Source organism: Oenanthe melanoleuca, chromosome 2 (genome assembly GCF_029582105.1).
Source record: "Oenanthe melanoleuca isolate GR-GAL-2019-014 chromosome 2, OMel1.0, whole genome shotgun sequence".
NCBI lineage: Eukaryota > Metazoa > Chordata > Aves > Passeriformes > Muscicapidae > Oenanthe > Oenanthe melanoleuca.
The window spans coordinates 88,922,908-88,938,084 of NC_079335.1; the positions used below are offsets into that span (position 1 = coordinate 88,922,908).

Consider the following 15,177-nt stretch of genomic DNA (forward strand, 5'->3'; position numbering starts at 1 on the left):
AGCTCCCCATCCCTTTCTGGTTCCCTCCCGCAGGAAACAGGGATGGCACAGTCAGACCTCAAGGGAAACATTAGATGCCCAAGATGCACCTGAGGCTGGTGCCACAAGGAGAGCACAGGCACGAGGACAAAAAAGATTGTCCCAGCTAAGGAAAACAGACAGGGGTCACCATGTTTCAGCAGGAGCAGGATGGAAAGCTCAGTGTAAAATCCAGCAGACCTGAATGTCTTCCTTCACAAGTGTGATTTCACCCACCCACTCACCCATTTTCACATTAGACATTAGTGATCAATAATGCCAGGCGGTGACACAAAGCAAATTGTTTATTCAGATCAATCTTTTAATCCCATCTTGCCCTTTAAAATAAATTAGCAAATAAACTCTTCCACAAACTATGTACTAAATCATAATGTGGTCACAGGACAAAAAATTCCCATCAGAGAAAAAAAATCACTTTTTTGGAACTAATGTTGGTTTCACTGATTTGTTTCTTCTCAAAACATTAAGATTCTGCAAAATTTTAATCTGACACAAAAATCAGAATGCAGTAAAGAGCAGATTCTTTCCTCAATAACACATTAGTTAAATGTTGATAAAGTAATATCAATACTTTAACAAGGGAACTGCTTCTACAAAATCCTGATAAAACCATTCCTGGAAAACATTTTTTAAAAATGTTTCAGTTGGCTTTGGTGTGTGGTACCAATCTATTTTACTGGGTTAAGTGGATTTAAGAAAAAAAAAAATATTATAAAACCCTGACACCGCGTTTTGCAGCAGGTTATCTCAATGCACAACAAGCACTTAGGAATCAAGCCTCAGAACATCCCTGTAAGTCAAGGACTTTGCAAGCAGGGAAACTTGCATCAGCAGTTAAGTCAGATGTCAAGATCACACAAGGACTCAGTCTTGACTCTTGTGGTGATCATATCATATCACATCACAATATTTTGTAGAGAATTATTTATTATTGCTGTGATAATTACTGTTCAGGTTTCCTAGTAGTGTTATCTGCTGGAATGTAACCATAAGATGGGATGATTTTGAGTAGACCAGTCTGATTCACTACAAAGCTTTTTCAGATTTAACCCATAACTGCAAGTTTTAAAACACTAACCCTGCATGACTCCTCACTCATTTTCATACCAAAAAGGAAGTGCTGCATCACTAAGACTACATAGTAAGGCTGATGTAGCAATGAGCACCAGCTGCATCATTAAAGAAGCACAACTCTACAAACCACAGGCTGCATGTCCCTTCTTTTACTCCAGATTTGAGTTCCCCCTTCTGCCTTTTGTTTTTCTTTTACTTGGTTTCAAATTTTGGCTTAGCCAATTGTCACTGCTCCCCAACACTGATTCCCAAGGGACTTGCCTTGCCCTCATCACCAGCAGGTGTCACATTGAAGGATGTGAAGTACCTTTGCTGCCCAGCTCAGGCTGCAGTCCCTGCTCCAGGGTTTTCCAGGGAAAGCCCCACTCCCCCTTCCCCCTGCTGGGGCACAAGTCAGTGCCAGCACCTTGAGCAACCCCATACCTGTGGTCATCTACTTGCACCATCTCTCTCCACAGCCAAGAGATGAAAAGTTTCCCCTGACAGCTGCCCACAGCACCAGGCTATCAGACAGCTGGTCTAACTCTTTACTAGCTGCTTTCTGTCCCTCTCTCTAATCACAAGATTATTTGTTGATTAATAGTTGCATATTTCTGTAAAAGAGAAAAAAATGCCTCTCTGTGAAAAAGTTTAAATATATAAAAACACTTCATAAAAATATTTATTATAAAAATGAAATGCCCCATGAGCCTGTAAACGTTGCCTGTAAAATCTCCATTAACTGGAATAATCTGAAATACAGTCATTCAGGCTCTTCTCTGCCCTCTCCAGTAAGATTTTAAGATAGCCAACAGAAATGCCACTTGTCATGTACTTCGATCCTCCTGCAACCCATTTTTCTTCTCTTTTTTTTGTTTACAATACCACAGTTTGATTTCCCAATGCTGGCAGTTTTCTTTGGAGGCATCATTTGTCTTTGCTTTTAATAGAGTTCAGCATGGCCTGATTCTGAGCTCTTCTTACAGAGTGGGTTTGAGGTCTGATTGGGAACAGGAGCAACACGAGGATGCTGAGAATGTGCATGTGAAAATACACAGACCTGGGAAGAAAAGCAGAAAGAATATTATATTTTTGTCGGGAATAACATGAATTCTGCAAAGCCAATATGCAGAATTTAGTGCTAAGGGATGAATGCAGAGTGTATGAACCTGACCTAGAAAGCACAAAAATATACCCTTGAATTACACACAGTCTTGGAATACAGTGTCTGCTGGCATGGATGAAAATGCTGCTGTGGATGATAATGAGGCAAGGAAACCATCAGCAAACCCTAGAATCCAAAGTCTGACAGCTCAGATAAACCCATGTAATTCAACCCTATACTTATTCAGTCCATCTCTCTTTTAATGTCAGAATACACAAGGCCAAGTTCTGAAGAAATATCATTCATGCTTCAAAAAAATTGTAAAAAGTGACAGAAAGAAAAAAATTCAATCAAAGTGCTGAGATCTGAAATAAATCAAAACACTCATCTTTTAACTGGAGAAGGTCAGGTAATGACTTTTACAGAAGGCTTGCATTTTTTAAGGTAACTGTTCATAGATATCTGTATTTGGTACGTTTCTAAACATCAAATATTTTTATTTCAAATAATTCAGTATACACAAGGTTGAAGAGAAATAAAAAATACTTAAACCAAATAGATGAGGTTCTGGCAGCTTGGGGAAGATGATGTTTGGGACTAGTATAGTCCAGCTGTTATACATAGCAATGCACATTTCTGTGGTCTCATTTATGCTTCCTACTATAGTTCTTAATATCTTTGTAAGGTGCTTAAGACCGCTGCTTGTGGTGTGAAGTGCTCCAAAAATTCATGCTCTAGTCCATAAGAATAACATTTCCTTGCTTATGAGTCTCTAAGTTTAAATGTTAACTATGTCCAAAGTTAACCAAGGCAAAATTCACCAGGGCAAAATTATTAAGAAATGAAGCTAAGAAAGATTTGGAGTAATTTTCACTCCATGGCAAGTTTTCTGTGTTGAAATCAAATGTTTCAAGACACAGGAATAGAAAATGTTGAAATTCAACCTCCTGCAAACAGACAGCAGCTGTCTTGACTACCAGTTTTGTGTCTTTTATGTTGGAGGAGGGAATTGTCTTTCTTCTGAACTAAAAGCTGTTAGTCTATATTGACAGTAAAATGAAAGAAGAGTAAAGCCATTTAGCCCTATCTCCCTTTTCTAATTATTTTCTTATTTTCTCTATTTCAACTTGATTTTATAAGAGCACATTCCAAGTACTCTGCAACGCCAGCGTTTTCTTGTTTTTAAGGAATCTGGGGAAGTACTGACTTTGTAAGAAAAGTAGCATACTTTTGTAATGAAAAGCATACTCATTTCAAGGAGCAATGCTCTGCCAGGAGCCCTCCATATCTCCTGCTGATCGACCACACCTCTTCTTGTATGCATTCAGCAGCTGGAAGCCTGGTCTTTGCTCAGCACCTCCTTCCTACTGCCAACTCGCTTTATTCTTTACCTCTTCAGCCTTGGCTACTGCTAATGGTTGAGATCCAACTGTTTTGCAAATGGAAACTTGAGAATATGAAATGTCACGTAAGGACACAGAACGAGAAGAACAACCAATGTTCTCTGCCTTGGCATTGTTATAATCTCATTACAGGAGTGCAAAAATCACCTCTCACACTTCAGCAAGCATCCTGACTGAGCTCCTTTCAAATCTGATGGAATGCTAGCTGCCTTTCAGCATGGTTTGGGATAGTTAACAAAAGTCTATGCCACCCTGGATAGGAAAGTCAAGGGGAGAGGACTTACTTGTAGAACTTGATGGTGGGCTCCACAGCCAGCATAACAAACGGTGCCACAGTGTAGCACACAGCCAGCTGAGTGACTGCCCAGGTAACAATGTCGTAGGCTATCTTGAGAGGCACTGGCGACAGGAAGTAATGCCTGCAGTTGTTTCTTATCTGCAGGTCAGGGAAAGGTAAGCAGAAAATGATATCAATTCATTTCTTAGGCAAAGTCACACGGACACACAGCAGTGCACGACTCTCTGCTTACCAACAGCATTAGTATCACAGGAAGGTTTATACACCAGTTACAAAGCACTGGGGGCAGGAATACAGATGTGCACAGACTGGCACATTAAAGATCTCACAGTCAACCAGTGGCAAACAGAGATGTGGCCCCCAGTTTACTCTGCCATAACCACAGAGTGTAGACTCCCTCATTCTGGGTGTCTGTCACAATATTTTTTGGGAAGGAAGCTGTTCCTCCCTCCTGGCTTGCATTTCTTACTGGTTATCAACAGTAAATCAAAGCTACTTTAAATGAACAAGTACTTATACCTACAAGTGTGTGCCATTCCCCAGAGATTTTAAGTTAGTTTCACTTCTGTGAAAACTGCATAAATGAGAGGCAAAGCACATGTTCAGCAACCTGCTCCAGAAATAGTAGTTATTACTGGTCACTAGTTTAATTCTCCTTTCAGATTAACCTGGTTATTTATCTGTGGTTAAACTCTGAAAGACAACAATGGCGCTTCCCAGCCCTGCACAAGTGGCTGGTACAGCCTGAAAGATCAGTGAGACAACAGTGAGGCATGAACCCTGTTGTGTTGTTGGTGACTCTACACAAAACAAAAACAGACATCATTTTACTGCATCAATTGCATCCACACAAATTGTTCAAGTTTGGGCTAATGCTCAATCCACAGCAGCTTCTTGTGCAAGACTGGGCCCAGAGTTAATTGCAAGCCAGCATACAGGCAACATGACCCAGCACAAGTCTGGAATCCAACATGACCTTGAACCCCAAGCTTATTTGACTGCAAGGACATAGCTGGTGGCACCCCTAACTTTACATCCTCAAGCAGCACTTCTTCTGACAGCCAGGGGCAGCAGTGCATCACATCCAGAATTGGTGCTGGTTATAACTGATGGGTTATAAGTGCTGGGTACTTTGCACTTAGCATCAATACAGAACAGAGTTTCAGTGAACATCAAGCCTGCAAAGGCATGAAAGAGGGCTCACAGCAGGGACAAGCTGCTGGACCATGTGAGGGTGCAGCTGACAGCTGATAGTGTCTAGCAGGGGCCTTAGAAGAGAACAATGAAAGGTACATACTGCTCTGGCTGCGAGTGTGATAAGGATTCCAGTGAGAAACGTAAAATAATATCCAGGATAGATACCATGCCACAGGGCTGACAGGATAAATGTTAAAGCTGTAGGGTACCAGGGGGCTCTGTCATAGCAGACACTGCAAAAATGAAAACAAAGCAGAAGAGGTTGAACAATGGCCACTGCCTTGAAATCCTTCAGTTTCTAAGGTACTTACTCTGTTTTCTTGGGGATCTTATCTTGGTTCAGTCACAGACTCGGGCATGAGGCACTCTCCAATTAAATAGAGGTTTAATGGAATGAGGAAGCATGCTTATATGCTAATGAGTTTCCAAAGAACGCCTGTACAAATATTTCTGGTGCTCAAAGCATTTAAATTTGATAACGGAAAAAAGGGCAGGCAAGACTTTGCTCACTTTTACATCTCTATCTGGAATCATACACTACCCTTCCAAACTGATGACAGATCAAGAGCAAGTTGAAAGACAGAGAGATGTGACCCCACCCTTCACTCTACTGAAGAGAAGTATTTTTAGGCACAGTTATCTGGCAGATGCTGGGAACAACAGGGAGTGCCATAAACTATTGCAAAACAGGGGATTCCAGCTAACTTTAGCAGCAGCAATCTTACTCTCAAGATGCAAGGATAACAGTTCAAGAAAACAACATTTGACTATCTGAAGTTTAAAACAAATTCTGTGCTCCACAGAAACGAGTCAAGATAATGCATTTTTTACCAGGAATCATTTCAACTGTGAAAAAAAGTAGACACAGACTTCAAAGATGTAGAGATTTACCATCATTGTAGTTACAATAACTGCAATAAATCTGTGCCTGCATTTCAGACACTATGTTGACTGTATGCTGAGCTTTAATCACACCAGAAAGTGAAATGAGCAATGAGTGCACAGCCCAATCTATAAAATTTGGACTTATGCTGGTATTTTTAATATGTGCCTTAACAGTCACAGGTTAAAATCAGATCATCTCAGTGCTATAAGTCTCTTCCCCATATCCTAAAGAAGGACTTCCTGGCAAGCATTAGAGTAACTCCAAACCAGACTACACTGGGGCTCTGAAGATTATGACCTTATTTCTCACTGAATTTCTGGACCCCAGTGACACAGCAAGACTCACCTCTGCATGGGAAACACAGCAAAGCAAAACAGTACAGGAAAGATAATGGAGGGAAACAACAAAATGTTACTGCTTTCTATTATGAAAGTTTTGAACAATTTGTTTATGACTTTGCTGCTCATATATAAAATAGGAGCATTTTACACTAGCAGCAATAAAACTTTACAGCACCAAATACCCTTGTATTGCACCAACTATTACAGACACAGGAAACAAAGGAAGAACAAGAGGCTATGCATTTATGAGAGTCACCAGTCAGCATTTTTCCAGGCCCTGGAGAGCTTTTGGATCTCACAACTGTTTCATTACTCTTACCGTTTCAGCCAGGCAGCTGTCTGAATGTTCCAGTTTTCAATGTACATTTTAAAACTTGTTGCAGTCTAAGAAAGAAGTTCACATGAAATGTTAGCAATGAAGCCTGTAAAATACTACTTGCAATTTTAAAGTAGTGAGAAGGTACATGGAAAATATTAATTCTAGCAGCTAACTTTTATGAAGACTGTGCCACAATCCATCATTATACTAACATGACTTGGGAGGGACATTAACTAGGCTGATGGCTCACTGCTAACACTTGGCACTTGCTCTAAAATCTCACTTTGTTTCATATAATTAAATACAGTGTTTGGCTACTTTTCAAATTATGGGAAATCCAAGAAGCTTTCTTGGTTTTTATGCTTTGCCTTCCTTTCAGTTCATAAACGGCTTTATTTCTGGAAGAGGTGTCTTGCCACCCAATATGCAATCTGGACTTCCCTACAGTACTATTAAAACAAAGTGTTATTAAAAGCATTATTATTATTATCATTATCATTATTATTACTAGTATTTGGAGAAGGAAGGGGCCACAGTGAAAAACATGGGCAGAAAGATGACTAAATTTAGAAGCCAATTCTCAGCCCACTGCTAAGCTTGAGAAAGCAGAGTGAACTCCAGTATCCTGAGAGAACCACCAATACCTCCTCCTCTGAGCTCCCCCAGCTTTAAGGGACTGCTGGACTCCATTGTTCAGCATGGGTTTCCCTACTGCTGATCAACTTCACCTCCCAGCTCCACCTTGGTCCCTCGCCTGCTGGCAGAATCCTCCAGGGACACCCTGGCCAAGTGGGGACATGACTCAGTGACACCACAATTTTGCTGTATCAGCCAAAGGCACACTGAATAAATGCATTAGGGCAAAGGCTTCCAAGGGGAATGTGCAGATATCTTTGCACTTCCACACAGAATCCTTAAAGCTAGCATTTCATCCTCTGCATTTAAAGGGTTAAAATGATTAGCAATTCCCAATGCAGCACCACCACATTTTAATTGCATTACTGCACCGAGAGAAGCCAAGAAAAACACAGTTTCTCTTCCAACTAATATTGTCACTCTCTTTTGGCCTCCTTTAAGTTCCCCTGTTACATTACCAGGAGAGGAAGTAGTTGCTGGCTGTCAAAACAAGCACGCTGCCAAGGCTTTCAAGTCCCCACGTGTGCTTAGCCCCTGTCATGTTTTAAGGCCCACACAACTCCTTCCATGTGCTTATCTTTTCTACAGATCAGATAGTCACACTTAGCACTCAAGTTCCCAGCTCTGAGGTGATTTTACACATGCAGGTGGCTATATCTGCTGAACATATAGACTGTATCTGTATACACTGTACAATCAACTCCCGGCATTGCTGCTGGCACACAAAGTGATGGTTCAAGGCTTACTCAAAGCTATGGTCTCTGTAGCCTCTCTTTTTCTCATTGCACACGTGATCAAATCAGGCAGCACCCTATTTTATGCTCTTGGAAACAATTTCTGATCTCTGTTGCCTGTGTGACCAGTAAAGGAAGTAAGTTTTGAGAGGCAATCAGTTCAGTGGGCAGAGAGAAGCAAAGTCTCCTGTTTCCTTCATTTGGCTTGACTGAAGAGTACTGGCTGCATTTTACTTTCCTCCTTCAAACAGAAGTTGCCTGATCTTATCAAAGTAAGAATCATCTCCTGCCCCAAAACTGAATCAGATATAGCTCTCAGAGTGGTATCTAGGGTGCTGCTGCCATCAAGAAGTGTAAAGCATTTCTGGGACGTGTATCTTGTACTCATCAAGGAGTACATCAAGGATTAATCAGGGTCAAAAAGGAAAAAGAGAAAGGGAATGTATAATGAGACTTCCAATTTTGGCATCATCAGTGAAGAATTACAGAGGCTCTTTCATTTTTGAGAAGAGCTATTACAGCACATTCACTTAGTCACACATTGTTCAGCAATAAAGCAGTCAACTTATTTTTATCTGTGATTACTTTTAAAATCACAACTAGAGGATTACACAGGGAGGCTCCTCCTATTTCTAAAAAAGAAGCCTTTAGAAAGCAGTCGCAGACACATAAATATTTCCACATCTCACTGGCACTCATAAAATATTCTTCAGGGCAAACAAATTATATGGGCCATCTTTTGCATTAGAGACACAAACATGAATAGTTTTCAAAAGGCTAGTGGATATCAAAAGTATGCAGCAGTCACAAGAAAGGAGTGACAGATGTGAGAAGCAGTTTGCTGCTTGGTGTTCCAGATCAGCACCCATCTGAGCTCTGTGTGCCCCTGTCAGCTCCCACTGCTTGGTTTGTACCTGTTATGTCTCCTACCCTTGATTTCTCCATGTACCAGAGGCAGTTCAGCCCTTGCACGTGTCTGTGCCACTTGTGGCAGCCTCTTTCTCTACCATCACTCATCTCAACTGGGCTACAAAAGTGAAAGATGGTTAGAAGTAAATAAACAGAACACACCACAGATGGTGAAGAATCATAGCTGAGAACAATTTACTGACCCACTGAGCTCAGCCACAATCTACAGTGATTGACTGCTCATTTATTAAATATCTGATATAATTATTTATTAGCCCTGACTAAACTATTTAGAAATACAGCCTGAATACAGAGAGTGAGGAGGGTGGTGAGACAGACACATTTTATCTGTCCAACAGATAAAATACAAAACCTCTTCATGCTAAAGAGGAGCAGCCTGAAAGTAGCATAGATTTACTTTCCCTTCAGTAAAGCCTTTACCCATTATCATGCTCATTTCTGTATAATTATGCCATTGCAGCCACTCCTTTATCTCACCTCAATGTTCCAGATATTCAAATTGGACAAGAGGTCCCAGCGGAAAGTGCCTCTCTCATCAACTCCACTGAATCCATAACCAGCTGCATTGTTGACTGCATCTGCTGCAATGTCAAAGCAAAACAGGTCAAAATCATGCTGCTGGAAGAGACATTTTTTCTTACAAGTCAGTATGGCACTAAACAAACATTCAAGCCAGCCTTGTAGGATTTAGCAATGTCTCTTTCTAGGAGAAGCTTCTTCTTTGCAAAAGGACATTACTATAAGGCTACACAAGAGTCATTTCCTCAAGAGGAAAGACTAGCTACTCCTTGTGCAGAAGAAATAAAATAATACAGTAGCAAAGAATATAAATCACTTTTCCTATTATTTGGGCTTTATTATTCATCTGAGAGAGATATTGCCATAAAATGAATGAGCATTTTTCTCAAAAGGGCACCTGGATGTCACAGCATTTTCCAGAATTCAAAAAGACCCTCAATATCTCAAAGACATGCTTATTATTTCTATTAAGGGTTCCAACATGGCTGTGTTAATTAAGACTGTCAGAATTCAGAATTCTGCAGACAAAGCCTTTTGCTAGTCCTGCTGCTGAGTGTCTCACTAAAGTGCCCCAACATCTCTACGAACCAAATATTGAGTAACTTCAGTGACACACTTGGCTGCTTTAGAGCAAGTGCAAGCTTGGATAACAGTAGGCATTGCACACTGATGCACTCTTGTCAACTACTTCCCCTTTCAGAGTGCCTGGGAGTCACCTCATCACTGGGTCTCAAGATTTCAATGGGCCCCTGTTAGAAAAATCTACTTGGAGGACTAAGAAAACAGAAAGGAGAATTCATTATTGTCTCTAGATCACTAGTTGCAGCCAACACTGAGGATCATTGGAAGAAAAAGGGAAGAGCAAATACAGGTAAGGCTTTTCCTTCTAGGTCATTTACAAAATACAAGCCTGGCTATTCTTTGAAAAGGTCAGCATTTCCTCCCCAGGAATGAAAACTGATTTTACTTTGTAAATGCCGTGAGTACAGGCACAAGCTCACCAGGAGAAGCCCTAGTGCACAAAACTAGGGAGCAAACCTAATTATAAGCAACAAGGCTAACAATAAATAAACAAGCAGCTTTCTATCAGCTGAAACTTTCTGCTTTGTTTTCCATTTTCCAAAATGAGATAGATTTTATTGATGGAAAAAAAGCTCTCCATACTTTTAATTTTCTCCCTGTTTAAAAAACCCTCAAACAATAAACAACAACCCTGCCTGAAGCTGGCCCACAGGATCTTGCCCAATCTCAGAGACTGGAGCTGCACATAATCATCCCTGCAGGGCAATGGACTCCTGGATTTGTTTCCCCTTGTTCCTGTCCTGTCCTGAGGATGGGAAGCATAATGCCCTGAGCCATGACACTGGGAGCAAAACTGGGAAAGGATAAAAAAGGGATAAAGTGCCTGCTGTTCTGCTGCCTGGATTTGGGATGTGAATAGAGGAGGCCTCACCCTCCACTATACCATGCATACTTTTCCATGAGCTGCCTCGTTTGTAAGACATTTCTACAGCCTCTACAGCTTGGTCTTGTCACAAATGCAAGTTCAGTTTCTCTCTTTAGTAATGGACTTCCAGTTAACTATAATGCCAGAAAAAAATAGAGGCAGCAGTTTAACACTGGATCCCACAAAAGTAAGTTTGTGAGCAAGCCATTCTTTATCTCAAAGCCTTTCCCATCCCACGCATGCCAGTCCTGGCTGCCTTCCCTGAATCTGACAGTTTTATTCCCAGCAGATTAATCACAGCCTCGCAATGAATCTCCCTGGCTATTTCCATCCCAGCTCAGTGACACTCTGCTCAGCTTCAAGGTACATGCATTGCCTGCTGGACTTGCAGAATCTCCCCTACACACAATGTCCTGTAATAGCAGCAAAAAAATCCAGGATATTTTCAGCCTGGCATGAAGGATTGACTCCTCACACATAGATGGTGAAACATGACTTGTAAAAGAAGAAGGTAAAATGCAAAAATATTATTCTGACCACCAGTATAGCTGGCTCCTAAAAAAAAATTGCTCCCTCTTTAGTGAGCCCTCTTACTTCTCCTCTCCCTTTTCCCTGTAGAGATTTTGGTCCTTCCCAAGACTTCCTTTGCTGCCTGTGGCTCTCCAATCTGTTCTCTGCACTGCTCAAAGCCAAGGTGTATACAGGACCCCACAGTGCTCCAGAGGCAAGGCCTAGCATCAGCCCCCCAACAAGCACAGGGTCCACTGCCTAAAAGAAAACATCTCCCACATGAACTACAGACCTAGGAACAATTTAATTCCCCCACCCCAGGCTTCAGACCTCCTCCCCCATTTAGGAACTTATTTGCTAAACACAAAAGTACATAATGTAGCCAGACTTACCCAACGTCCATGCAAAATAATACTTTGGTTTTGCTGCCTGTGTCACAACATACAGATAACCAAGTCTTGACAAGAAGGGAGTTTTATCAAGAAATTCGTTATCAATAATATATGCCATAGGGAAGTTCTTGGTAAGCGTCAAGAATAAAATGAGAGATACTAGTGTGATACACAGCTTGTACATCACTGCTCCCTAAAAAGCACAAACAATGAAACATTCATTAGAAACACTTGCTTAAGGGGTAGAACAAGGCAGTGCTCATGACATACAAAAACAATGGGCTTCACAAACCATTACAGTTACTAGTGACAAAGTTGATATTAATGAATTTAGAAGAGGTGACCAAGGAAAGGCCAGAGTCACGGCTCTAGTTTAATTTGGTTTACTGAACTACCTAGAGATAGGTAGGACAAGCACAAGTCAAAATCAATTATGAACTTCGTGACAGACTCCACATCAGTGTGCAGAGATTCTAAAATGGGACAGGAAGCAAATAAACCAAGCCTACAGTGGAAACCAGAAATCTTCTCTAAATGTACTGTCCTCTCCTGGAACTAAAGACTGGGCTCCTCCTGGAAGCCAGAATCACTGATATTCAGTGCAGCAGTAGGTTTTACTACCCAGCTACCACCCAGAAACCTTGGAAAATTCACTTGTCTGAAAAGCACACTTGTACCCATGATACAGGGTATGTGCTCTGCCACAACATTTTCTACTCCAGCTCCCTAGCTTCCTACACACCATTACTGACAACCACAGCAGTAGTTCAAAGCTTGTTTGCAAATATACACCATGAGTAAACCCTTCCTGATCCAGTTGGAATTAAAAAATAATCTGGCACTTGGATACCATGTGAAAATTGACTCATGTTCTCAAAAGGCTAATAAAAATGCAATATACTATTAAAACAACCATGTATTTTTTGACCCTTTTGATTTTTGATGCCTTTTTCTACATTCTCCAAATTCTGGAATAAAGTAATGTGAAATTGCTTTTTATGCAGATTTTAATACTCTCTCCCCACTTGCATCTTCCACAATATAGACCTTATTCTGACCTCAGTCAGACTAATGTAAATCAGAAATAACACCACTAGAGTCAGTAGAAAGACAACTATGTGCAACATGAATCATTATGCAGAAGTGCATGCTCACCTTCAGAGGAGACATTCTGCACACATTCACATAGTTACATATTCTCTGTCACCTTAAGAGAGAGAAATCTGGACCTCACACTACATTATCCTACTTTCCAAAAGGATTATTTTATAATGAGGTTTTAAGTAATATTAAAAAAAATATAAAACAAAATTAGTGTTAAAACTATGGGGGAAAATGACTTCTTGAGTCATCTTAAAGCATGTGAGATACTCTTGCAAATCACCTGGACAGGCTACAGTTTCTGATTAGCTGTGATTGATGTACTTCTAACATCTCCTGCACTATGGGAGAAATTTGATTTTTTGGGGTTTTTCTGACATTTCCTCTTCTGTCTGGAGCTGAACTGCAGCTTGTCATCGTCAGAACCTGCAGCCCATTTCCACCCCTGCACAAAGGACACCCATTAACACTGACTCTTTTGCATGCCAATCCCATTTGGCAAATTCACTAGACCCTTCACCCTGACCTTGTGATAAAAACAGCAGCCACTCACAGAAAAAAACCTCACTGTAACCTTTACTGGGAAGATAACCCAAAACTGGTTTTTCTTCTTGGCTTTTAATTATGAGAATCATGTACAAAGCTGTACTTTCCTGCTCCCTGCAATCAATCTTTGTCACTTTAAAACTTACAGTTGGAGAAGGATCAGGAAGTCTGTCATAACCCTTCTGCTTCCAGTTCACTTCTAACAGTTTCATGTGCACATGCCTCCCTTCAATGAAGGCAATATAATCCTTGTAATTGCTGCAAGGCCCTGCTATGATGCTCATAAAATTGAGGAGATAACTTAAATACTCCAGTAAAGAAGGTCTTGACCTGTGAAAAATCAGCCACACACAACAAAACAAAAAAAAAAACAAAAAAAAAAACAAAAAAAAAAAAAAAAAAAACAAAAAAAAAAAAAAAAAAAAAAAAAAAAAACAAAGAAACAAAGCAAGGTAAAACACAGCAATGCTTTTTGTTGCACTGTCTGCCTCAGTCCTCACCTGTCTCCTATCTCTTTCCCCCCAGCTGAAAGCTCTCTAGATCTGTTCTGGGGAAGATGAAACACAGCCTGCCACATTCTGGTGATGTCTGGTAGATGGCAGTCAGAGCAAAGGTAACATGGAAGTGCTTAAACTGCAAGTGAACTAATGCTAATGATTTGAAAAGTTGCAATCTTAGAAACTTTTTAGCTAAAAACAGCAATAAATGTGTTGTTCTGGACAGTACCAGGAATGAGAAGCTGGTAACTGGTTTTGGACATCTGTCCAGGATGTCAGGGACCATACTGCCCTGTTATACAAACCACAGGGCAGGAAGTCTCTAGAACCAGGGCTCTCACCCACCCTCCAGCCCAGCCTTTTGAAAAATGGGAAGTGTCACGTGAGACATACAGGAAGAGAATGAAGAGGCACTCTCTCCTACTCTTCAAATAAAGGAAGTAATTGCCTGTATTGCATCATGAATGAGAAAAGGGACTAAGGGGGGAAAAAACACATAAATTGAAAGACAGCAAAAGCTGAAAGTCAAAGAAAGTCTGTAATATTTTTTTTTTCCATTTTGCAAGTGCTTATCCCAGCAATTCCTTCTGGGGCAGTACATTTGACTTAAAATGAAGAAGATCCACTGTCCTTTCTACAGATCAGTAGGATGGAAAAAGAAAGATGCAGAGACCTCTCAGCAGTAGAGGCAATTTGTAAATTCTTTGGCTCAGGGTTTTTATGTGGCAGAAAATGCCAACATCCAAATTGTGCACTGTGTTCTGCACTGCATTAGAGTGAGTGCTCTCCACAAATGTCATAATTGTCACCATTCAAGTAAACATGGAGGCCTCAGATGAGAGCACAAACTTGGGCACAGTACTTGAGGGCTCCTCTGCCCAAGACACAGATGGACACACATAACCAAAACAGCACTTAAAATTCTTTAAGACTAAAACAAATTTCTAGCAGAAAAACTAAGCAACAGTTAAACATTTTCAGTTGCCTACTTCTATTCTGAAGTGGAATTAGTTTGAATAAACAGTTAGATTAGCAAGGATTTTCTGCATTCACCCTAGTGGTTATTGTAGATGTTAGTGCCTGAATGGTATGTTCTCTGGTGAAAGCATTTCACAGAAAGAAGCAGCAAACTATTTGGGGTAAGGGTCATCTCTCTGTCCTTCAAAATCAGGTCCATGATGTGAGCTTCCTAGCTCTACAGTAAGATCAAAAATAAAGTCATTA

The 15,177-nt window shown here is 40.7% G+C and overlaps 1 protein-coding gene across 1 annotated transcript in view; it reads right to left on the reverse strand.

Annotated features, from left to right (window-relative positions):
- Positions 1-305: 305 nt before the first annotated feature.
- MBOAT1 (membrane bound O-acyltransferase domain containing 1) overlaps positions 306-15,177 on the reverse strand; it is a 54,245-nt gene continuing 39,373 nt past the window's right edge. Inside the window, exons 7-13 of the mRNA XM_056485180.1 lie at positions 13,603-13,786; positions 11,810-12,002; positions 9,419-9,522; positions 6,642-6,706; positions 5,196-5,328; positions 3,885-4,036; positions 306-2,152 (exon numbers count right to left, since the gene is read on the reverse strand). Of these exons, the coding sequence (XP_056341155.1) occupies positions 2,020-2,152; positions 3,885-4,036; positions 5,196-5,328; positions 6,642-6,706; positions 9,419-9,522; positions 11,810-12,002; positions 13,603-13,786 (964 nt within the window). The 3' untranslated portion in view covers positions 306-2,019. The remainder of the gene's footprint in view (positions 2,153-3,884; positions 4,037-5,195; positions 5,329-6,641; positions 6,707-9,418; positions 9,523-11,809; positions 12,003-13,602; positions 13,787-15,177) is intronic.